Source organism: Loxodonta africana, chromosome 4 (genome assembly GCF_030014295.1).
Source record: "Loxodonta africana isolate mLoxAfr1 chromosome 4, mLoxAfr1.hap2, whole genome shotgun sequence".
Taxonomy (NCBI): Eukaryota; Metazoa; Chordata; class Mammalia; order Proboscidea; family Elephantidae; genus Loxodonta; species Loxodonta africana.
The window spans coordinates 82,462,162-82,488,545 of record NC_087345.1 but is presented as its reverse complement, the minus strand read 5'-3'; the positions used below and the strand labels follow the sequence as shown (position 1 = coordinate 82,488,545).

Below are 26,384 nucleotides of genomic sequence, written 5' to 3'. Positions count from 1 at the left end.
ATGAAACTGTCCATCGTGATCTGAGTTTTGGCAGACCAACCATGTCATAAGATTGGGAAGGCCCAACAGTAATTCATCATAGGATAAAAGTGGTATATCTGAGATTGATCAAGAACTACACAATGGGGGCAGAACTGTGTATGGCACTTAGATGATACACTTGGTTGTCATAAATCAGAAGGGGCCATCTGATCATATGACAGGAATATGGAAGGAATAGCGGGCAAATATTTTTTAATCTCTCCCTTTCCTTTTGCGTATTTCATTCCACATATGGCTTCATCATTTAAAGTATCTAATATAAGAAAGATGCTTACCTGTGTTTTATTGACTATGCTAAGGCATTTGACTATGTGGATAATAACAAATTATGGATAACATTTTGGAGAATGGGAATTCTGGAACACTTAATTGTGCTCATGAGGGATCTGTACATGGATCAAGAGGCAGCCATTCAAACAGAACATGGGTATACTGCATGGTTTAAAGTCAAGAAAGGTGTGTGTCAGGAGTGTATCCTTTCACCATACGTACTCAATCTGTATGCTGAGCAAATAATACGAGAAATTGGACTCTGTGAAGAAGAACGGGGCATCAGGATTGCAGGAAGACTCATTAATGACCTTCTTTATGCAGATGATACAACCTTGCTTGCTGAAAGTGAAGAGAAAGCACTTACTGACGAAAATCAAAGGCCGCAGCCTTCAGTATGGATTACACCTCAACATAAAGAACACAAAAATCATCACTACTGGACTAATAAGCAACATCATGATAAATGGAGAAAAGATTGAAGTTGTCAGGGATTTCATTTTACTTGGATCCACAATCAACAGCCATGGAAGCAGCAGTCAAGAAATCAAAAGACGCATTGCGTTGGGCAAATTTGCTGTAAAAGACCTCTTTCAAGTGTTGAAACCAAAGATGTCACCTTGAGGACTAAGATGCACCTGACCCAAGCCATGCTGTTTTCAATCACCTTATATGCATGTGAAACCTGGACAATGATTAAGGAAGATCAAAGAAGAATTGGTACTTCTGAATTGTGGTGTTGGTGAAGAATATTGAATATACCATGGACTGCCAAAAGAACAAACAAATCCATCTTGGAAGAAGTACAACCAGAATGATCCTTAGAAGCAAGGATGACGAGACTGTGTCTTACATACTTTGGACATGTTGTCAGGAGGGATCAGTCCCTGGAGAAGGACATCATGCTTGGTAAAGCAGTGGGTCGGCAAAAAAGAGGAAGACCCTCAACAAGATGGATTGACATAGTAGCTGCAACAATGGGCTCAAGCATATCAATAATTGTGAGGATGGTGCAGGACTGGGCAGTGTTTCATTCTGTTGTGCATAGGGTTGCTATTGGTAAGAACTGACTTGTGAGACCTAACAACAACAATATGTACTATGAATTTTAAATACATACTTTCTTTCATAATAATCTTGAATTATGAATTATTTTCCTTATCTCACTGGTTTTATGTTTAAGATCTAGTCTGATAATGCCTAGTAGGAGAGAGCCATTAATGCTATAGAGTTCAGAAATGTTAGAAGACAAAAAGGAAAGCCATTGTCACTAAGGCTGGTGTGTCTGTGCAAGATGGAGGAGAGTTCTAGATAAGATGGGGAAAGATGAATCTTGTGTGGCAAGAAAACATTTGAGATAATCATTTAAGGGCTGCCTAGCTTTAATTTCTCCAAGCCTGAATCTATTGAGAATAGTGTACGAAGATTACAGAGATTTGGTGAGTGCTGTTTACTTCCCTGGTAATTCCAATTCAGTGGAATTCACTACAGGGTGCTAGATCTAGGTCTAAGTTTCCCAGGTCTTAAAAACTGGATTTTTTTTTTCATTGATTAATATTATATGCCTTTTGACTGATATTGGATTTTTTTTTGGCTACCTAGAAAAATCATTTGGAAAATAAGCTGGATGAAAGAACAAAATGCAAACATAATCTTTCCCAAAGATTTTAATTTTAAGCACAGCATTGGAACAGGAGAGCTACTGGACATGTAAGGCCATGATGGTGTGGCCAAAGGGCATTTTCATGGGCTATGACTGAAGGAGCTTCTTCATGGTCTTGTTAAGACCATGGGAACTTTGTATTACCTGGGGAAGAGATAAGGTGATAATCACTGAAGCTATCTTCAGCCCGATGGTAGAGATGTATGGAGTAAAATTTAACTCTACTGGAAATATAATCTATAAGCAAAAGAAGACGTAGTCCTTGACTTTATCGAACTTAGTGAAGGAGAGAAAAATTAATGTGAAAATAATATGAACAAATGCATTATAGGGTCAAGAGATTTCTTATTTATTCTCAAAGACAGGGTAAAAAAATATAAGAATCATTATATCTGCAGCTGTACTTTTAATAGTGTCTACCCTCAGTAAACTGAATATGTCCTTTAATTGCTCCTTTACCTGCCTTGGTAACCTCACTAATGAACCACGCTTTGCTCAGTTTATAGTTCAGAATTCTCACAAATCTTTCTTTCCCATTTTATTTTTGAAGGAATATTCTGCATTCAGTGATTTCCACTGAAAAAACTGCAAATGGGTTGGGGCAATGAAGATCTATTTCCCCTGATGTGTTCTTCAATATAATAAAATATTCATCCTTTGCCTCTGGCACCAGGAAATCTGCGACTACAATCCTTTATGGCTCAATTTCTTGGTCTTGTAATTCAAATTGGGAAAGCTCCTTCCATATTACTGGAATTCCTCCTCTATTTTCTAGTGTTAACTTACCCCTTGACCTTGCTCCCTGGTATCATCTCCCAAAATCCTGAAGTGACTAGAAAGTTAAAAGATTTGTCCGAGTTGATGGTAGTAAAAACTAGAGTGCAATGTGGGCTTGCTGACTCCTGGTCGAGCATGCGTTTTCTTGTAGAATGATATAACCAATAGAAAATTGTGAAAAAAGGAAGAGGTAGTGTTGAAGAAAGGCTGAGTTGAGAAGGTAAAATTGAATACTTAAAAATTTGGATTTTTTTTTTCATTGATTAATATTATATGCCTTTTGACTGATATTGGATTTTTTTTGGCTAGCTAGAAAAATCATTTGGAAAAGAAGCTGGATGAAAGAACAAAATGCAAACATAAAAAACTGATATTGGATTTTTTTTGGCTAGCTAGAAAAATCATTTGGAAAATAAGCTGGATGAAAGAACAAAATGCAAACATAAGCTGTCACTTATATTTTGTCTTTTCCATTAACTCCTTTAAGCTTGTTAAGCTGACATTCCAAATAGGAAAACACACACACACACACACATAAACATGCACAGGTATACACAGATACATACAGATTATAGGAATATACAATTTTATTTAGTCAGAGTTTACGTTTTTATAAAAAAGAAGTTGTATAATTTTCAAAGTAAATAGAATTAGAGGAAAATTTTAGGCTACATATATATCTCCCTGAAAAGTGAGAGAGACACAATGATGAGTTTTATCAAACAACGTGATAACATGGTCATTTATGCAGTCAAGGAGCCCTGTGTGTGTGTATTAGGTGCCATTGGATTGGTTCCAACACATAACAACCATATGTACAAGAGAACGAAGCAGTGCCTGGCCCTGTGCCGTCTTCACGATTGTTGTTATGCTTGAAACCATTGTTGCAGCCACTGTGTTAATCCATCCCATTGAGTATCTTCCTCTTTTTTGCTGACCCTCTACTTTACCAAGTATAATGCCCTTCTCCAGGGACTGGTCCATCTTGATAAAGCACCCAAAGTACGTGAGATGAATCTTACCATTCTTGCTTCTAACGAGTATACTGGCTGCACTTCTTCCAAGACAGATTTTGTTCGTTCTTCTGGCAGTTCCTACTACAATAATTTTGCCAACATCAATTCTTCTTTGGTCTTCCTTATTCATTGTCCAGCTTTCACATGCATATGAGGCAATTGAAGACACCATGACTTGGGTCAGGCATCCCTTAGTCCTTAAAGTGGCATCTTTGCTTTTTAACACTTGAAAGAGGTCTTTTGCAGCAGATTTGCCCAGTGCAATGTGTCATTTGATTTCTTGACTACTGCTTCCATGAGCGTTGATTGTGGATTCAAGTAAAATGAAATTCTTTACAACTTCTGTCTTTTCTCCATTTATCATGATGTTGATTGGTCCAGTTGTGAGGATTTTGTTTTTCTTTATGATGAGGTGTAAGCCACACTGAAGGCTGTGGTATTTGATCTTCATCAGTAAGTGCTTCAAGTCCTCTCCGCTTTCAGCAAGCAAGGCTGTATCATTTGCATATTGTAAGTTGTTAATGAGTCTCCCTCCAATCCTAATGCCACATTTTTCTTCATATAGTACAGTTTCAGATTATTTGCTCAGCACACAGATTGGATAAGTATGGTGAAAGGATACAACCCTGACACACACCTTTCTTAATTTTAAACCGCTCAGTACCCACTTGTTCTTTTTGAACTACTACCTCTTGGTTTACCTACAGGTTCCTCATGAGCAAAATTAAGTACTCCGGAATTCCCATTCTTTGCAATATTATTCATAATTTGTCATGATCCACACAGTCACAGTCAGTAACACAGGCAAACATTTTTCTGGCATCGTAGGTGGTGTAAATTGTTAACAGGTTCAGCTGCTAACTGAAGGGTTGGAGGCTCGAGTCTAACCAGAAGCATCTTGGAAGAATGTCCTGGTGATCTACTTCTGAAAAATCAGCCACTGAAAACTCATGGAGCATAACTCTACTCTGATACACATGGGGTTGCCGTGAGTTGGAATTGACTTGATGGTAACTGTTTTTTTTTTTTTTTAGACATATATCAGTATTACTAACATGGGAAATTTGGGACTTAGATTAGTTCATATAAATTCAGTAGGGGTAAATGAAATTTGAGATTTAGATTAGGTCATGCAAGTACAAGAGGGGTAGAGGAGCACCAATATGATAATAAGTTGATACTGTCTGCATTTATTAGCTCTGTAAGTAATAACAAGTGTGTTATGAATGTTTACTGAAAAATTTATTCTTATGCAGTTTTGGGAATATATCAAGCTAAAAATATTAATATTTGTGTCAATAGTTGACTCTGGTCATGACAGAATAGGGTTGTGATATATAAAAATCATGGGTAATGTAGGATTTAAGGAGCCCTTTTTTTTTTTGTGTGGTTAAGTGCTCCACTGCTAACCAAATAGTAGGTGGTAACCCACCAGCTGCTTTTTGGGAAAAAGGTGTGGAAGTCTGCTGCCATAAAGATTACAGCCTTATAAACCCTATGGAGCAATTCTATTCTGTCCTATAGGGTTGTTATGAGTCAGAATTGACTGGATGGCAATGGGTTTGGGTAACGCAGACTTAGGGAAATGTGAAATGGAAATAGAGAATTCTTTCATAATTTGTCATTATGCATTCACCAGTCCTTTAGTTCTTTGAGATAGATGCAACCCTTTTGATCAGGTCTTTAAAAGCTTGAACCACTTGCTTGTTTCTCAGAGTATAAATGAAGGGATTCATTACTGGGGCAACTGAGGTAGTAAGTACTGACACCACCTTATTAATAGCTACCCCTTCCTTTGCAGATGGCTTAACGTAGATGAAGATGCAGCTTCCATAAGTGATAGAAACCACAATTATATGGGACGAGCAAGTAGAAAAAGCCTTTTTCTGTTGCTGGACAGAAGGGAATCTGAGAATAGTCTTGATGATGTATGCGTAGGACATAATCACACACACCAAAGTGAAAAGGAGGATCAACACAGCCAGAATTAAGACAAACCGCTCTATAAACTCTGTGTTGGAGCAGGTGATCTTCAGGATAGGAGCAGCATCACAGCCAAAGTGGTCTATGACATTGGAGTCACAAAACTCGAGGTCAAAGCCCATGCCAAATGGTGGGATGACAATGATTAGAGCAATTATATAACAGCCAATAAGGAACCTGATGCAGACTCTGTTGCTCATGATGGTTGTGTAATGCAGGGGCTTGCAGATGGCTACGTAACGGTCATAGGACATGGCAGTCAGGAGAAAAAACTCAGTCACGCCCAGGACAACAACAAAAAATAATTGAGTGGCACATGCATTGTAAGTAACAGTATTGTCCCCAGATGCCATTGTGTAGAGAAATCTGGGAATGCAGACAGTTGTAAATGAGACTTCTAAGATGGAAAAATTCCGGAGAAAAAAATACATGGGTGTTTTAAGGTGAGAATCCACCAAGGTGAGAGTGATGATGGTTAGATTCCCAACAACACTCAACAAATATGTTAGGAACAAAAAGATAAAAAGCAGAATCTGTAGATTTGTGTCATCTGTTAGTCCCACCAGGATGAATGTTGTTATCGCTGTATAATTTTTCATCACTGATTCCTGACTATGGCCTGGTCTGTGTATAAAAATAAGAGAGAAATTAGATATGAGGAAGGGATTACCAACATGAGTTACTGGTGGGGTGGGGTGAAAATGTTAACTAAGCCAAGATTTTTTTTTTTTTAATTTGTTATCTGTTAATTAAGGATGTTATTGGAGTGGTAAATAATTGATAGTCTATCAGTAATGCTATTGGACTACCACCCCCAAGCATTATACTGTAGAACAAACAGAAAGCTGTTAGTAATGATTCTTACTACAACGCTGATGTAGTATTAATTCGATGGTAAAGAGATTCTTAGATTAACAATCCCATGGAAATGACATTATTTTGCACAGACAAGCATATCTTCTGTGACCAAAGATAGTTTTATTTCTTTCCTCCCAATCTGTTATCTTTTGTTTTCTCCATCTAATTGTGTTAGTTTTAAACGAAACTATTTTACATTAGCTGTGTTAATGGGTAGAAAAACACTATATAAAAATATGCATGGTTTGTAATTTCATGACCACATCTTGGTTCCCTGTGATGTAAACCGAGCTGACTATAGTTAAGGTTGTGAAGTTAAAATTCTTCTGCCCTCAGCCTCTTACTTCCTTCTCCTCTGTTATAATCCTTATCCTCCTATAAAGTGCTTTATACTGTTCTGCTTTCTCTCTTTCTAAACCGCACAAAATATTCTTGCAAGTCCATTTTAAAGACAAAACCAGAGGGATTTTTTAAAACCATACATAAGATCCATCTCTCCGTTTAAAAACTCTCAATGGAGTTTCATTATCCTTGGAATAAAATTCAAATTCCTTATTCTGGCTTCTAAGGCCCTTTATGATCTCATCCCTGTGTAACCCTCCTAAGTAACCTTTTGCTTGTCCAGCTGTACTGACCTTCTTCAGTTCTCTGAAGATGCCAAACTCTTTTCCACCTCAGGACTTTTGCAGTTGTTTTCTCTCTACCTGAAATGCTCAGCTTACATTTTTGAATATCTGGATCTTATTTTTCAGGTCCTAGCTTCAATATAACCCCCTCAAAGACATCTTCCTGGACAGTCTTAGCTAAACTATGTTCCTCTTATCCCTGATGTTGTACATACTGCTCTGTGTTTTTCTTTTATAGTCTTTTTATAATTTCCATTATAATTGCATAATATATTAATTTACTTTTTACCTCTATCCTCCACCGCATGGTAAATTCCATTAGAATGCAGATTATCCTTATTTTGTAAACCATTGATTGAAGGATGACTCATTAACAACCTGCGATATGCAGGTGACACAACCTTGCTTGCTGAAAGTGAAGAGGACTTGAAGCACTTACTAATGAAGATCAAAGACCACAGCCTTCAGTATGGATTACACTTCAACATAAAGAAAACCCAGATCCTCACAACTGGACCAATAAGCCACGCCATGTTAAATGGAGAAAAGATTGAAGTTGTCAAGGATTTCATTTTACTTGGATCCACAATCAACACCAATGGAAAGAGCAGTCAAAAAAATCAAAAGACACATTGCATTGGGCAAATCTACCCCAAAAGACCTCTTTCAAGTGTTAAAAAAAAAAAAAAAAGATGTCACCTTGAAGACTAAGGCACATCTGACCCAAGCCATGGTGTTTTAAATCGCTTCGTATACATTTGAAAGTTGGACAATGAATAAGGAATATGGAAGGAGAATTGACGCCTTTGAATTATGGTTTTGGTGAAAAATACTGAATATACCATGGACTGCCAGAAGAATGAGAAATCTGTCTTGGAAGAAGTATAGCCAGATGCTCATTAGAAACAAGGATAGCGAGACTACATCTCACATACTTTGGCCATGTTATCAGGATGGACCAGTCACTGGAGAAGGACATCATGCTCAGTAGAGAGTCATCGAGAAAGAGGAAGACCGTCAATGAGATGGACTGACACAGTGACTGCAACAATGGGCTTAAGCATAACAACTATTTTGAGGATGGCACAGGACCAGGCAGTGTTTCGTTCCGTTTTACATAGGGTTGCTATGAGCTGGAACTGACTTGATGGCACCTAACATCTCTGTGCCTGGCACATAGTAGGTACAAAAAATACATACTTTTTCATTTTTTTATTGTTGTAAAAACATATATAACACAACATTTGCCAATTCAACATTTTTCACACATAAAATTCAGTGACACGAATTTCATCAATCATGTTGTGCAACCATCACCAATATCTGTAGCCAAATTTTCCTAGAGGTCTTAACTTATCCCTAGATTTGCAACCCCCAGAGTATATTCTATATACATATTTTAAGATTCCTGCTACTTTCAAAATTAAATACAAAATTACAAGGTCCTCTTAAGTTCTAAAAAAGTAATATTTTGTTGATAGATTTGTTCATCATTGATATAATGATGACTTATTCTTTCTGAATGTGTTTTATGTTTGTAATCTACTTTTGCACTTTATAATGTGATTACCTGCCCAAATATCTTAATTCAAACATTGTTCTTTGGGACATTCACTTCCCATCTCCACAGAAACCACAGCCTTCTTATTCTCTTCTGAGCTCATTTTGGGGCCCTCTTTTTTTTTTTTTTCTTTTCATCGTATTGTGTTACTTGGGAATACTTGTCTTCAACCCTCTCTTTCATGCCCTGGGCTTTTTTCCCTGTTTTTTTGTTTTTTTTGGTTTTTTTGTCTTTGAACTATTATACAGGAACAAGAAAGAAAAGAAATCTTAGCTAGCTTTCTATGAATAAAATGATCAAGGATTTAAGAGAAATATGTATGTTGAGAGATATAAAGGACCTTAAAGATTATTTTAGACAGTCCCCTAAATATGAAGATGAAAATCAGAGGGCCAGGAGTCACCAGGCTTCTTAGGGACAATGTCAAAGGAAGGATCCAAATTAAATCCTAATTCTATGTTCTTCCCACGATATCAAGGGAGGAAAAAGTTTCAGGAGTTTTTTCCTGGTTTTCCTGGTTTCTACTCAACCATTAGGAGATTTTCCACTTCTAATGTGTTTGTTTGCCTTCCAAGGTTACACTTTCCAGCTCTTACCTCTGTCTTTACATGACTTCTGGGAAAACTTACCGTCAGTGCTGTAGAAGATCTGGGAAATAAATTCATCTAATGTCTTAGAAACCTGTAATCACATTTATGCTATTCACCCCAGATGAATTTATGTTTTTAATTAAAGAATACATTTCTAATGACAGAATTTCATGAGATAAGAATATGGGAGTTACCAAAGTCAAGAAGTCCCCTTTTCTATATTCAATTTAATTCACAAACCTCTCAAGAGATGATGTTTATAATGTGGTTACTAAATGTCAGGTACTATATTAAATACTTCACTTGGATTACCTCATTTAATTCTCAAAGAAACTCTCTGAGACTGGCTGTAATTTAGTTATCATTTAGAGATGAGGAAACTCAGGTCCAGAAATACTAAGAATTTTGCCCAAGGTCATACACCTAGGATGTGGCCAAGTAGGAATATAAACCCAAGCAGTCTGATGATAGAACCCTGACTCATAACCACTACAAAACACTGCCTTCTCAACTATGTATTGTGCTGGTTGATTTCTCCTCTTTATATTTTGAGAAAATGACCAACAGCCTCCTTGTAATGCTGCCTCTCAAGTAACTGTCAGGGAACTAGACGAATCTGCGCCCAGGGCTTCTGTATTTCTAAGTTAGGGACCATTGTAGACAGACGGGTGCTCTTTAAGAGCAATAATTAATTACATTTTTAGTAACTGAAGTGTTCCCTGTTTACAGTCACTGTCTCTAGGGCTCCCAGTTTCTCTCATTATTGTGATGGAACAGAATCTTCCCAGGAGACTCCAATTAGTTTGGAACATTAATGGTTTTCTCTTGGTTGCTTCAACATGTTTGCCACAATAATATTGAGGTGTGTTTCCCCTGAGATTGGGGAAATGTGGTTTTTTCCTTCCTACTGAGTGTGCAGTGTCCGTTTTCAATATGGTCTCACATCACACTTCAGAGCCTTCTGACTCTGGATTTACAGACAGGGGTCTGACATGGGTGTGTAACAAATGGCTGACCTTTTAGCTGCTTCCCGCCCAGGTACTGCAGAACCACTCAGAGAATGATCACACTAGACCAAATGTTGAAGGTAGGAGCATTCTGCCTTTCCTTGCTTTCTGATACGTAACCATGGAGCCCACCAAGCTCTTGTCAAACTGGTCTAAACTCTATGCATCAGTAATATTCTAATTTCTGCCTTTACAAAAATCAATTATCTGTTTTTAGTCCTAGTCTCATCTGGAACATAATGGGTAATCTCAAGCAAATTAGCACATAAAAGTTCATTGGTTAATTGCTGTCTTAATAATAACAAAATATTTTATTCTTTCCAGAATGCTTTGTGGTACTGCTCATTAAACAGAGAGGCTTATCTCTAGTAATAAGTGTTCAAGTTTATGGCAAAAAAATAAATATTAAGGAGACATTTTTGCTGGATGGAGGGAAGAAGAACATTTTTCCAGGGTCTCTTATATAGGAGACTATATTCTCTCTCTAAAAACTGTCCTGTCCTATCCTCAGAACTTCCTAAGGGCAGTTTTCTAAGGTCTTATTAAAATTCATGTGTCACATGTTAGAGAATAGAGTGACATTTAATATATAACCATTGAGTCTTATTGTGAAACATTGTTCATAATTATTTAGGACCTGGGTTTTGAAACATGTAAGTCAAAGCCTTCTTCCTTATTACTTTGAATTACTTGGGATCTGGATGGTGAATAACTGGCATAACTAAGCAAATCCTACTCACCTTTCTGATTGCTGCTCATGGCTTCTGAGGGCAATTTAACCACAACGATCTTCAAAGCAACTCAGAGCTGAGCAGGAGTTTGCTAGTGGAGGTGTGTACAATGATGTTTTTCATGCACCCACACACACACTTGCACTCCCTGGAAAGCCTGTGAGTGGGCAGAGAGATCTCTTAGGTTCCCATCACCCGCTATTTCCCAGGTCTTGCCCAAGTCTCTTTTAACCTCAACAAATCTATAAGGATACCAAATAAAGGATCCCTGACTTTAAATACTTTAATTCTAGGAAAAATGCTTAATTATTCTGTGTAACTATGGTGATGGTGAGGAACTGTCTTTGGTTTGGGCAAAGCCAACATCCTGACCTCTCTACATAGGAAGACAGGTTTTCCTGCAAATTCTATATTAACAAGAATGGTACAAATTAAATCTGTTTGGAATCCCCGGTTTAAAAATCACTTTTTAATCTATAGTGTAACGAACTTTGTGAGAAAAAAATTAAATACCCATCAATTGAGACTGTGTCCTTAGAGACAGACAGATGCAACAATAGGTCAGGTGCAAAACAATCTGTGTCAGGTGACAAATCACAAGTCTGGTTTCTCTTCATTTCTCATTGCTTGAGGAATTTTTCAGTTAATTCAGTGTAGAAGCTGCCCAGGATGCCCCAGTGGATGGTGGATTTAGGTGAAGCCATACCATCTCCAGGAGCCCTGGTAGAGTAGTGGTTAAGAGCTCAGCTGCTAACCAAAAAAGGTCAGCAGTTTGAATCTGCCAGTTGCTCCTTGGAAACCCTATGGGGCAGTGCTACTCCATCCTACAGGATCGTTATGAGTTGGAATTGACTCTACAGCAATGAGTTTATATCATCTCATTTATACCATCAGGTTCCTGGGTGGTGCAAGACATTTGTGTTCCGTTACTAACTGAAAGGTTGACAGTTCGAGCCCATCCAGCTGAGTCATAGAAGGAAGGCCTGGAGATCTGCTTCCATAAAGGTTATGAAAACCCTACAGTGCTCAGTTCTACTCTGTAACACACGGGGTTGCCATGAGTTGAAATTGACTCGATGGCAATGAGTTTTGGGTGTATACTATTTCCTGTGACAGGAGTTATCAGGAGGGATAAGTTCCTAGAGAAGGACATCATGCTTGGTAAAGTAGAGGGTCAGCAAAAAGAGGAAGACTCTCAACTATATAGATAGAGTGGCTGCAACAATGGGCTCAAGCACAACAATGATCGTGAGGATGTGGCAGGACCAGAAATGTTTTGTTCTATTGTACCTGGGGTTGCTATGAGTCGGAACTGACTCCATGGCACCTAACAACAACAACATGACAAGAGTAACAGTTCTTCTCCTTAATTCTGGGTACTTCTTCACTTCATATGTTCTACTCATTCATGTGACTGATTTTAACTACTTAGGAGACTGTGCACATACTCTTCTACTGTTCAAAATAAACTTTACTGTCAGGTTGTTTTATTTCTCAACTTGTTTATAACCTGGGCAGGAAAGAGCAAAGCTAATTATTTTGGGCCCATTTGGATGCTCCAGGATACACTTCCATTCATAGTTTTCTAAGAGTTTTTATTAATGAACTTTGAATTTTATAAAAATATGTTGTGTATGTTGTTATTGTTGTTAGGTGCTGTCGAGTTGGTTCCTACTCATAGCAACCCTATGTACAATAGAATGAAATACTGCCCGGTCCTGCACCATCCTCACAATTGTTGCTATGTTGGAGTCCATTGTTACAGCCACTCTGTGTAGCTACTAAAATAAATAAATACATGATTTTTCTCCTTTTGTCTATTAGTGTGATAAAATGACAGTAATAGTAATAGATTTGCTAATATTAAACCTTATTTGCATCCCTGGCATAAACCCAAACTTTGTCACCATGTATGACCTTTTTCTTTGTATTTGTAGGAAAAAGGGTTCAATTTGGAAATACTTTATTCATGATTTTTGTATATAAATTCTTGAGTGAGATTGTACTTTAATTTTTGTTTCTTGCACTAATCTTATCCGGCATTAGGTTGGTGGTTATACTAGCTTAATAGGACAAATTGAGTAGTAGTCACATTTGTTTATTCCTGTTGCTAAAGATGTTTTATTTCTTTGGAATTATCTGTTTTTTTGAAAATTTGGTAGAACTCATGTAGAAATTATGAAGGCCTGGTGTTCTCTTTGTTGGAAGATTTTAAATTACTGATTAATTTTTTTAAACTTTGTAATACCATTGAGTAGTACCATTTAGGCTTTTTGTTTTTATTTTTTTGAGGTCAGATTTTTATTTCTAAAGTTTAGTTTATTTTACTAAATTTTTACATTTATTGGTATAGCATTTTTACAGTATTTTTATCTTTCTTATCTAGGTTGTATCTGTCAAGTCTCTTCATTCATAATATCACTTGTATCCTCTTTATTTTTTTAGTAAATATTATCAGATGAGAAATTTATTAGGTTTTTTTGGGGGGAGGTGGGTTATTAATTCTCTCATAATGTATTTTTTTTCTATTTCATCAATTCCTACTCTTATCATTATTTTACCTGTTTTTTCCCCCCTAAAGTGGAAAGGTTAACTCATTAATTTCAGCCACCTTTTCAAATACTTACATTGCAGGTTAAAAATATGCCACAAATTACTACTTTTGCTGCATGACATCCTTTAGAAGGTAGTATTTGGATTCATTTTTAAGATGGATATAGTATATAAATTCATATCATACTGTATTTTGTATGAATTAGGACTATGAATTAAACATGAATTGGAATTAATTATGAATATAAAATTTGAACATGCTTTTAAGAGCTTCCTTTTATCACTGATCTGGAGCAATTTGTTTATGATGAACCTTGGAGTTTTCTTCATGTTTCTTCTGCTGCACATCAATTGACTTTCTTGAATTTCTGGCTTTATAGTTTTCAAAAAATTTGGGAGATTTCCAGCCATTATTATTTTAATATTTTCTCTGCCTTTTACCTCTGCCCCTATGGACTCCAATTATATGGGCATAGGCTGCTTAAAGTTGTTGCTCACATCTCACTAGTGCTGTTGTTTTCTCTTTCCTCTCTTTGCCTCATTTTGAATAGGTTGTGCTGCTGTGTCTTTAAGGTTACTGATGTTTCCTTTTGAAATCTCTAATCTGTACTTCCTTCCACCCAGTGTAATTTTTTATGTCGTGCATTTTAGTTTTAGCCTCCAGAAGCTTGATCTGGGTCTTTTTTTTTATATCATCCTTGTCTTTACTTAAATTTTAAAATACATTGAATACAATTGTAATAGCTGTTTTTTAATGTTCTTGTCTGCCAATTTTAACATTTATGTCAGTATGTTGGTTCTGGGTCACTTTTAACTGAGTAACTTATTTCCTAATTATGGTTATATATATGCAGAGAACATTATATAATCTGGTAATTTTTTTATTGGATTTCAGACAATGTGATTTTACCTTGTTGGATGGTAGATATTTTTGTGTAAGTTACTTGGAAGCAGTTTGATTCTTTCAAGTCTTGTTTCTAAGATTTATTAGTACTGGAGTAGTACTGAGTTTAGGGATAATTATTCCTCACTATTGAGGTAAGACCTGCTATGTACACTACATAACACCCCACAAATCTTGAGGTTTTTCAGTCTGGCTGATGGCAGCAAGCATGATTCCCAGCCCAGGGCAAACACTGGCATTGTTCCTTTTAATCCTTTAGAGAGGTTCTTTGTCCACTGTATGTGTTTCCTAGGGCTGCTGTAACAAAGTACCACAATTGGGTGGTTTATAAGAACAGAAATTTATCATCTCAAGATTCTGGAGGCTAGGAGTCTGAAATAAGGGTATCAGCCACCTTAATTCTGACCGATGGCTCTGAGGAAGAATCTCTTCTATGCCTCTTTCCTAACTTCTGGAGATGATTGATGGTCTTTGGCATTCCTTGGCTTATACATCAATCTCTGTCTACTTCTTCAACCAGATATCTTCCCTCTTTGTGTGTTTCTGTGTCTCTTTTATAAGAGAGAGAGAGAGGATAAGGATACCACTAATATTGGATTAGGACTCACCTGACTCCATTATTGTCTTGTTATTTAGCTGATAACATCTTCGAAGGTCTTATTTCCAATCAAGGTCAGGATCACAGGTACCAGAGGTTAGGACTTCAACATATTTTTGGGGGGAACACAATTCAATCCATAATCTCCACCCTCAGGTAACTTCGTGCATGTGCTTATCTGCACTCAGCTGAATATTCAAAGGAACCTTCTGCAGATCTCTGGGTTTCTCTCTCTGTATAGCTCTCTCCTCTTCGGTACATTGTACTAAGAACTATAGCTGCCTTGGTCTCACTGGTACTGAGTCAGGGATTCTTCCTGTGCTATAGCCTGCAAACCTTTAAGACAGTAAGCTGAGACAATTATAGGGTCATCTCATTTCTTTTAGGCATCACTGTCCTTCTTTGCCTGGTGTAGTGTCTGAAAACTGCTGTTTCATTTATTTTGTCCATTTTTTGTTTGTTTCAGGTAAGAAGGTAAATTCTAACCCTGTTGGTCTATCTTGGCCAGAAGCAGAAGTATATATTTTAAAATGTTCTATAAAGAAGACATATTTATCATTAAATATTATATACGGTGTTATTTGAATTAATATTTGTATAAATCATGTGAGATTATTCCATCTACTGTGTTTCCTAAGGAAGTTAGGTGAGAAAAACAGCCTTTTGGAGCTCTCATTTTCATTAAAAAAAACACAAAACAAAAAAACCAAACCTGCTGCCATCAAGTTGATTCTGACTCATGGTGATCCTATAAGACAGAGTAGAACTGCCCCATAGAGTTTTCAAGGAGTGTCTAGTGGATTCGAGCTGCCATCTTTTTGGTTTGCAGCCATAGCTCTTACCCACTATGCCACCAGGGTTTCCCATTTTCATATAATTCTGAAATATTAGTATTAATTGAATGTTCATCCTTCTTTTTGTTGTTGGTTTCCTGTATTTGTCTGACAATATAATGAATAATTCTTGGCACTCATAGAGGCCTGAGAATAGTTTCTGTGTCTCATTGGCCTAATCGAAAGTCTAAAAATACATAGAACATTGGGTATAGTCTTCAGAAGGATACTTAAATTATTTTTAGACTAAAGCCTGCTCTATATCTTCCCTGACAAAGTTTAAAAACAAACTTCAGAGAAATCAAACTGATTCCATTTAACTGTGGGCCACTATTTAAATTAATACAACAAAATCCTACTCCCACAAATTCAAAATAACCACAATGTAAGTCATTGAAAGTGAAGAAATATTTAACACCAGTGATCTAAGCTTCCCCTTAAAGAATTATAAAAGATAATTAAAACAGAAGTAAGCAGAAGGAGAGAAATAATAAGCCAAAAGAGAGAAATAATAAAGATTGGGCCAGGAACCAAGTAAAATAGTTAACAGAAAAGTAAAAAGAGAAAAATAAATGAAACCAAAAGTTTTATTTTAGATATTTGTAAAGAACAATAAAGTTGACAAATCTTTACTCAGACAGAGCTGGAAAAAAGAGGAGAGAATTAACAATAACTGTACTGAAAGAAGAAGCATCACTACAGAGTTGCTGATAATGTCAATAACTTAGATAAAATGGAAAATGCTTTGAAAGATACAATTTACTAAGCTTAGTCAAGATGACATAGATAAAGAAAAGCAAATATATTATAACTAAGTGGGTTGCATCCTAATCATGAAAGTCGATTGAACATATGAAAATTAGTCAACATATTTCACCATATTAATAGACTAAAAAAAATTAAATATATCGAAAGAGCATTTGACAAAATCCAACACATACCCACGTTCAAAACTCTCAGCAAACTAGGAATAGGTGGGAATATTTTCTTTAAATTTTATTTTTGGTGAAAATGTATACACAATAAAACATAAACCCTTTCAACCATTTCCACGCGTACATTTCAGTGTCATTTTTACATTCTTCAAGTTATGCCATCTTTCTTGCAATCTCTAGCCAAACTATTTCACCCTCATTAACTTAGACTTATTGCCCCCTAAACGTCCCAGCATGCTTTAGAGTTACTGTTGTCAGTGGACCTCATATAAATAATTCTTTAAAAGAGTACAATACTTCAGGTAAATATTTTTTATTAATTGAATTTAACTGTTGTTTGGTTTAAAGATAACTTCAGGGGATAATTTCAGTCCAAAGTCTAAAAATTAACTCAGGGCAATAGATTCAGGAGTTCCTCCAATCTCAATGGGTCCAGGAAGTCTGGATTCCATAGGAATTTGAAATTCTGTGTCACAACTTTCCCACTTTTCATCAGGAGCCATCCATTGAGTCCTTAATCAAAACATGATGGGAACATTCTTAACCTGATAAAGACATTTATTAAGAAACCTACATATAATATCACACTCAATAGTGAAAGACTGAATGCTTTCTTCCTCATTATTAGTAATAAGACATGAATTTCTGTTCTTACCACTTCTGTTCAACATTATATTAATGAACCTAACCACTGCAGTAAAACAGAAAAAAATATGAAAGTCAGATCAGTTGGAAATGAAGCATTAAAGTAGCCTTTTTTTCAGGTTACATGATTATTGACCTAGAAAATTATTAGAAAAATACAAACTAGATATTCAAACTAATAAGTGAGTTTAGCAAAGTGACCACAAGGAGGGTAGTTTGGTAAGTGGTGACGGCAAAAGCATGATTAGAGTGAGTTTATGTGAGAATGGGAAGAGACGAATTGGAGACAGGTAATATAGTTAACTGTTTATGGAAATATTGCTGAGAAAGTCCACGAGAAATAGTGAAGTAGATGAAATGGTAGGGATAAGAGACGGAATTTTAGAATGGAATAAATCACATGCACGTTCATGAGGGCATGAGAGATGTAAAAGGCGACGCAGGAGAAATGGAGAGTATTATGAGAACCTTGTCTTTGTGGGTGGTTGTGGGGCCATTGGACAGTGGAGGAAATCATCTTTGATAAGAGCGTAGACAGTACATTCAGGGTATCAAAGAATAACTTTGACCTATTTAGTTATGTGCACAGAAATTTATTTGTATATATGGGAATAAAAGCAATAAAATAATTCAAAAAGTAAAAGAAAAAAAAAAGACAAGGAAGAAATAACAAAAAACAAACAAACAAAAAAAAAAACACAAGTAAGTACAGAGACCATCAAGGAGGAATGAATTTTACTTCTTTACCCCTGACTGTCTGGAAGCTACCAAAGAGGCCAGTCTGGGCAGTTAGCCCAAAAGCTGTTTGGCTTGTTTATTTCAAGACTTATGGGATATACAGTATCCTATCTACATTTTTTTTATCTACATTTTAGGCCTCTGGAGTTCTTTGGAAAAGGGATAGCCCAATTATAATGCAAGGTGGGAGCATTTTGAATTGCACAAAACTCACAAAGCCTGAGTGAGAGCCTCATTTTTGTGTAGATTGAGCAAATGACTGATGATATGTGAATTTTCTAAACTTTTGACAAGTTTGCCTTTATTTCTGTGAGTTAAGCCTATTCACTATGTTTCCCAGTTACTATGTTGTCGTTGCTGTTAGGTGCCGTCAAGTTGGTTCCGACTCATAACGACCCTATGCACAACAGAATGAAACACTGCCCGGTCCTGTGACATCCTTACACTCGTTGTTATGCTTGAGCTCATTGTTGAAATCACTGTGTCAATCCACCTGGCTGAGGGTCTTCCTCTTTTCCCCTGACCCTGTACTCTGCCAAGCATGATGTCCTTCTCCAGGGACTGATCCCTCCTGAGAACATGTCCAACGTATGCAAGACGCAGTCTAGCCATCCTTGCCTCTAAGGAGCGTTCGGGCCACACTTTTCCAAGACAGATTTGTTCGTTCTTTTGGCAGTCCATGGTATATTCAATATTCTTCGCCATCACCACAATCCAAAGGCGTCAACTCTTCTTTGGTCTTCCTTATTCATTGTCCAGCTTTCACATGCATAGGATACAATTGAAAATACCATGGCTTCGGTCAGGCGCACCTTAGTCTTTAGGGTGACATCTTTGTTCCTCAACACTTTGAAAAGGTCCTTTGCAGCAGATTTGCCCAATGCAATGCATCTTTTGATTTCTTGACTGCTGCTTCCATGGCTGTTGATTGTGGATCCAAGTAAAATGAAATCCTTGACAACTTCAATCTTTTCTCCTTTTATCATGATGTTGCTCATTGGTCCAGTTGTGAGGATTTTTGTTTTCTTTATGTTGAGGTGTAATCCATACTGAAGGCTGTGGTCTTCAATCTTCATTAGTAAGTGCTTCAAGTCCTCTTCACTTTCAGCAAGCAAAGTTGTGTCATCTGCATAACGCAGATTGTTAATGAGTCTTCCTCCAATCCTGATGCCTCATTCTTCTTCATATAGCCCAGCTTCTCGGATTATTTGCTCAGCATACAGATTAAATAGGTACGGTGAAAGAATATAACCCTGCCGCACAACTTTCCTGACTTTAAACCAATCAGTATCCCCTTGTTCTGTCCGAACAACTGCCTCTTGATCTATGTAAAGGTTCCTCATGAGCACAATTAAGTGTTCTGGAATTCCCATTCTTCACAGTGTTTTCCATAGTTTGTTATGATCCACACAGTTGAATGCCTTTGCATAGTCAATAAAACACGGGTAAACATCCTTCTGGTATTCTCTGCTTTCAGCCAGGATCCATCTGACATCAGTAATGATATCCCTGGTTCCACATCCTCTTCTGAAACTGGCTTGAATTTCTGGCAGTTCCCTGTCGATATACTGCTGCAGCCATTTTTGAATGATCTTCAGCAGAATTTTGCTTGCGTGTGATATTAATGATATTAGTCTATAATTTCCACATTCGGTTGGATCACCTTTCTTGGGAATAGGCATAAATATGGATCTCTTCCAGTCAGTTGGCCAGGAAGCTGTCTTCCATATTTCTTGGCATAGATGATTGAGCACCTCCAGTGCTGCATCTGTTTGTTGAAAAATCTCAAATGATATTCCATCAGTTCCTGGAGCCTTCTTTTTCACCAAGGCCTTCAGAGCAGCTTGGACTTCTTCCTTCAGTACCATCGGTTCTTGATCATATGCCACCTCTTGAAATGGTTGAACATTGACTAATTCTTTTTGGTATAATGACTCTGTGTATTCCTTCCATCTTCTTTTGATGCTTCCTGCATCGTTTGATATTTTCTCCATGGAATCGTTCACTATTGCAACTCGAGACTTGAATTTTTTCTTCAGTTGTTTCAGCTTGAGAAACGGCTAGCGTGTTCTTCCCTTTTGGTTTTCCATCTCCAGCTTTTTGCACATGTCATTATAATACTTTACTTTGTCTTCTCGAGAGGCCCTTTGAAATCTTCTGTTCAGTTCTTTTACTTCATCAGTTCTTCCTTTTGCTTTAGCTGCTCAACGCTCAAGAGCAAGTTTCAGAGTCTCCTCTGACATCCACCTTGGTGTTTTCTTTCTTTCCTGTCTTTTCAGTGACCTCTTTCTTTCTTCATGGATGATGTCCTTGATGTCATTCCACAACTCGTCTGGTCTTTGGTCACTAGTGTTCAATGCATCAAATCTATTCTTCAGATGGTCTCTAGATTCAGGTGGAATGTACTCAAGGTCATAGTTTGGCTCTCGTGAACTTACTCTGATTTTCTTCAGTTTCAACTTGAACTTCCATATGAGCAATTGATGGTCTGTTCCACAGTCGGCCCCTGGCCTTGTTTTGACAGTCTCTTTCCACAGATGTAGTCAATTTGATTTCTGTGTGTTCCATCTGGCGAGGTCCATGTAGTCGCCGTTTACGTTGGTGAAAGAAGGTATTTGCAGTGAAGAAGTGGTTGGTCTTGCAAAATTCTGTCATTAGATCTCAGGCATTTTTTCTATCACCAAGGCCATATTTTGCAACTACTGATCCTTCTTCTTTGTTTCCAGCTTTCTCATTCCAATAGCTAGTAATTATCAATGCATCTTGATTGCATGTTCAATCAATTTCAGAGTGCGTCAGCTGATAAAAACCTTCTATTTCTTCATCTTTGGCCCTAGTGGTTGGTGCATAAATTTGAATAATAGTCGTATTAACTGGTATTCCTTGTAGGCATATAGATATTACCCTATCACTGACAGCATTATACTTCAGGATAGATCCTGAAATGTTCTTTTGATGATGACAATGAATGCAACGCCATTCCTCTTCAAGTTGTCACTCCCAGCATAATAGATTATACGATTTTCCAATTCAAAATGGCCAATGTCAGTCCATTTCAGCTCACTAATGTCTATGGTATCGATGTTTATGCGTTCCATTTCATTTTTGATGATTTCCAGTTTTCCTAGATTCATACTTCGTACATCCCAGGTTCTGATTATTAAAGGATGTTTGCAGTTGTTTCGTCTCATTTTGAGTCGTGCCGCATCAGCAAATGAAGGTCCCAAAAGCTTTACTCCATCCACGTCATTAAGGTCGACTGTAGTTTGAGGAGGCAGCTCTTCCCCAGTCATCTTTTGAGTGCCTTCCAACCTAGGGGGCTCATCTTCCAGCACTATATCAGACAATGTTCTGCTGCTATTCATAAGGTTTCCACTAGCTAATGCTTTTCAGAAGTAGACTGCCAGGTCCTTCTTCGTAGTCTGTCTTAGTCTGGAAGCTCAGCTGAAACCTGTCCTCCACGGGTGACCCTGCTGCTATCTGAATACTGGTGGCATATCTTCCAGCATCACCGCAACACAGAAGCCCCCACAGTATGACAAACTGACAGACACGTGGAGGCAGTTACTCTGTTCTTGTGAAATGTGCAAAGACCTGGAGATAGAAAATCAAAAAGGAAGAGCACACTCAACATTTCTGAAGCTGAAAGAACTGAAGAAAAAAATTCAAGACTTGAGTTGTAATATTGAAATATTCTAAGGGGAAAATATTCAATGACTCAGGAAGCATCAAAAGACGATGGAAGGAATACACAGAGTCACTGTACCAAAAAGAGTTTGTTGACATTCAGCTATTTCAGGAGGTAGCATGTAATCAGGAAACTATGGTACTGAAGGAAGGGGTCCAAGCTGCACTGAAGGAATTGGGAAAAAACAAGGCTCTAGGAATTGACAGAATAACAACTGAGATGTTGCAACAAAAGGATGCAGCGCTGGAGGCTCTCACTTATCTATGCCAAGAAATTTGGAAGACAGCTACCTGGTCAACTGACTGGAAAGATCCATATTTGTGCAGCATTTCAAAGAAAGGTGATCCAACAGAATGCTAAAATTATTGAATAATATCATTAATATCACATGTAAGTAAAATTTTGCTGAATATCATTCAAAAGTGGTTGCAGCAGTACATTGACAGGGAACGGCCAGAAATTCAAGCCAGATTCACAAGAGGGTGTGGAACAAGGGATATCATTGCTGATGTCAGATGGATCCTGGCCAAAAGCAGAGAATACCAGAAAGATGTTTACCTGTGCTTTATTGACTATGCAGAGACATTCCACTCTATGGTTCATAACAAATTTTGAATAACATTGCAAAGAATGGGAATTTCGGAATACTTAATTGTGCTCATGAGGAATCTGTGCTTAGACCAAGAAGCAGCCGTTTGAACAGAACAAGGGGATATTGTGTGGTTTAAAGTTAAGAAAGGTGTGTATCAGGGTTGTATCCTTTCATCATACTTATTCAATCTGTATGCTGAACAAATCATCCAAGAACCTGGACTATATGAACAAGAACGTGGCATCAGGATTGTAGGAAGACTCATTAACAAACTGTGATATGCAGATGACACAATCTTTCTTGCTGAAAGTAAACAGGACTTGAAGCTTTTACTGGTGAAGGTCAAAGTCCACAGCCTTCAGTAGGGATTACACTTCAACATAAAGAAAACCAAAATTGTCACACCTGGACCAATAAGCAACATCATGATAAATGGAGAAAAGATTGAGCTTGTCAAGGATTTCATTTTACTTGAATCCAGAATCAAGCCCATGGAAGCAGCAGTCAAGCAATCAAGAGATGCATTACATTGGGCAAATCTGCTGCAAAAGACCTTTTGAAAGTGTTAAAAAGCAAAGATGTCACTTTAAGGACTAAAGTGTGCCTGACCCAAGCCATGGTGTTTTCAATTGCCTCATATTAGTGCGAAATCTTGACAATGAATAAGAAAGATGGAAGAAGAGTTGATTTCTTTGAATTATGGTGAAGAATATTGAATATAGTGTGGACTGCCAGAAGAACAAACAAATCTGCCTTTGAAGAAGTATAGCCAGAATTCTCCTTAGAAGCAAGGATGGCAAGACTTGGTCTCATGTACTTTGGACATGTTATCAGGAGTCATCAGTTCCTGGAGGAAGCCATCATGCTTGGTCAATCAGAGGTCAGTGAAAAAGAGGAAGACCCTCAATGAGATGGATTGACACAGTGGCCGCAACAATGGGCTCAAGTATTGCAAGGATTGTGTGGATGGCACAGGACTGGGCCAATGTCCATTCATTCTGTTGTACATAAGGCCACTGTGAGTTGGATCCGACTAGATGGCACACAACAACAACAAGAATGGGTTCTCTTGAGAAGGTACTTATTGTGAAAATAAGCTATTACCAATCTTCATTCAGTCATAGTGGCCATTTTCTCCTTAAGCCATTCATTGTTTCCAGGTATTACTGGCTCCCTTCTTTTCTAGCTTCTGAACAGTAAATAATGTCTTTCCAAGAAGGAATAAAGCATTGCAGTGGTACTTTTCAAGAGACTGGAACTTCTATAAGTTAGTCTTCCCCTGCATTCAATCTTAGGGCCCAATCATTTCTTCCATGCACAGCAGGCGGAATGCACTGCTGTAAGCAGTCTGCAGTAGTCCAGGTTAGCTGTTTCTGCTTCCACGCTGTTAGTACTGCTTTTGCTATAATGAAGAATACACAGTAGTGGCAATTTTTCTGAGATTCAAATTCCTTTAGTTTTATTTATTTTGCCTCTAAGTACCTCTTTTGCAGTAGTGGAGAATGCATTGTTGTGATAATTTTCCTGAGATAAAAAAAATCCCTTGGCTTTATTTATTTGGGTTGTGAGTACTGCTTTTACAGTAAGGAAAAATGTATTGTATCATGCTTTGAAACGTTTCATGAAAAAATAATAAATGCTAGGAAGAAGGACACTAGAATAAAATGTGCAGTCATTGCTAGGTGCTTTCATGTTTTTACCTCATGTTTTGCAAATTTTCAAGAAAAAAAAATTTTTATCATTGATGCATATCAACAGGATTTATGTCATGTAGGGTCTGCTGGGAAACACAGGATTACAGATAACAAAAATTCTGAACTGGTCCTTTAATCAGCAGGACTTCATTAGTGAAACCACATAATATCATCAAAAATACAAAGGAGAAAATAATTGAATCTTGAAAGGGTTATCAGAGAAAACAATTTCAGTTATTTTCTGATTCTCTGAAAAATCTTAAAAATACATGACAGGCTATTTTTGTGTAATGCCTGTCACTGTCATTTTGTTGGTGCTTTCTCCTTAGTTAGAATCAATTTATTTATTAGATTTCCTCAGTAGTAACAGGAGGGAAAGGACAGTACATGTGCACAGGTGCAAGGTAGATGGGTAAATGTGATGGTGGACATTTGTGGAAGTTCTCTTTTGATTGTTTGCATTTTGAAAAATGAGTGGTACATTTCCCAGGTGTATAATATGAGAAAGGGATCTTCCAGGCCCAGCATATTACACTGCTAAGGCCTAACATGTGATCTCTTGTGGTTGAAAACAAGGTATGGGAAAGTATTATAACAGGCGGAAAAAACAAAACTAAACTAAACCCACTGCCCTTGAGGCGATTCCGACACATAGTGACCTCATAGGGTTTCTGAGGCTGTAAATCTCTATGGAAGCAGACTGCCACGTCATTGTCCCCATACAGCCACTGGAGTTTTTGAATCACCGATCTTTCAGTTAGCAGTCAATGATTTTAACCACTGTGTGCCAGATTGCTAAAGTCTCTGAATGCTCTGTTAAGGAACTTTAATCTGTCATCAACAAGCAGCCACTGAAGAATTTTTGAGGAATGATAAGAAAAGAGCTCAAATTCTTTTTTGGAAAATATAAATGATGGATTTAAGAAATAAGAGCCTGGAAGGAGGCAAAAAGACCAATTTGGAGAAACAATCAAAAAGTATGATACTGATTCTCCACATTGAGTATTTGCTTCAAGAGCAGTATATTTCTAGTCACTCATTTCTCAAAGTCTGCAAGTCACTTAGACTTCGCTTTTCTCTCATCTCACTTATTAATCAGTCAATACTGGTGACGTAGTGGTTAAGTACTCTGGCTGCTAAACAAAGGATCGGCAGTTCAGATCTCCAGGCACTTCTTGGAAACTCTATGGGGCAGTTCTACTCTGTCCTATAGGGTTGCTATAAGTCGGAATTGACTCGACGGCACTGGGTTTGGGTTAAATGTCATTATTTCTAAATCTGCCTTAGATAAACAATTTGCCCAGGTAAAAATATTTATCCAAAGAGTTTTGAAGCAAAGCTTCATACATGTGTTTTATCCAGTCCTCTTGCAGGAAATGCTCTCTGTTTACTTTTTCACCTTTCTAAATCTCCTGAGTGTACAGAAGCTTTTGTCTTCTCACAGGGCCTGCCAGAACAGAAAGGAGTATTGTGTTTTAGTTATGTGCACGGACTCTGGATTCAGATTATTTGGGTTCATATCTCAGTTTTTCCACCTAGTTGTGTGTCCTAGGCTCTGTGCCTAGGTTCCTTTATTTGCAATATGGTAATAATAACTGCATGTTACTATCAATTGATAATGGTGATAATAATAATAGTATACAATTAATAGGATTTTTAACTGATTCTTTTATTACCCTACATGTTACTTAGAATAGTGCCTGGCACATAGTAAATAATATAAATGCTGTTACTATGTCACTTGACCACAGGGATCTCTTTTCTGTATTGAAAGCACTCATGTCATATGCTTTCAATCTGTGCCACTGTGTAGCACGTCAATCTAGGTTGCTTTGTGAAATTTCTTCTGTTGTTAACTTTTCATGGCTGTATATCTTACATCTTAAATTAGTGCCCTTGGGTGGATGTATTTCTTTGCGTTTTCTAAACTACCTATCAGAATACTGGATGTAGATTTAATAAATATTTATAAAATTATGAACAAAATTTTATAAATTTTGAGACCAGACCATTTCTAGGGCTCTTTAAATCCAAGGAGAAATGATTACTTCAGCAACAGACACATTAGCTTTTAGCAAGT

The 26,384-nt window shown here is 37.3% G+C and overlaps 1 protein-coding gene across 1 annotated transcript; it reads right to left on the bottom strand.

Annotated features, from left to right (window-relative positions):
- Positions 1–5,214: 5,214 nt before the first annotated feature.
- On the bottom strand, positions 5,215–6,759 carry LOC135231361 (olfactory receptor 6C2-like). Its single transcript, XM_064285230.1, has one exon. The coding sequence runs from the start codon at positions 6,348–6,350 to the stop codon at positions 5,412–5,414; it is 939 nt and encodes a 312-aa protein (XP_064141300.1). The 5' UTR covers positions 6,351–6,759; the 3' UTR covers positions 5,215–5,411.
- Positions 6,760–26,384: the final 19,625 nt, after the last annotated feature.

What these genes read in the sequence shown, in the direction of transcription:
- LOC135231361 (XM_064285230.1), bottom strand. Translation starts at nt 6,350, where the DNA reads ATGAAAAATTATACAGCGATAACAACATTCATCCTGGTGGGACTAACA.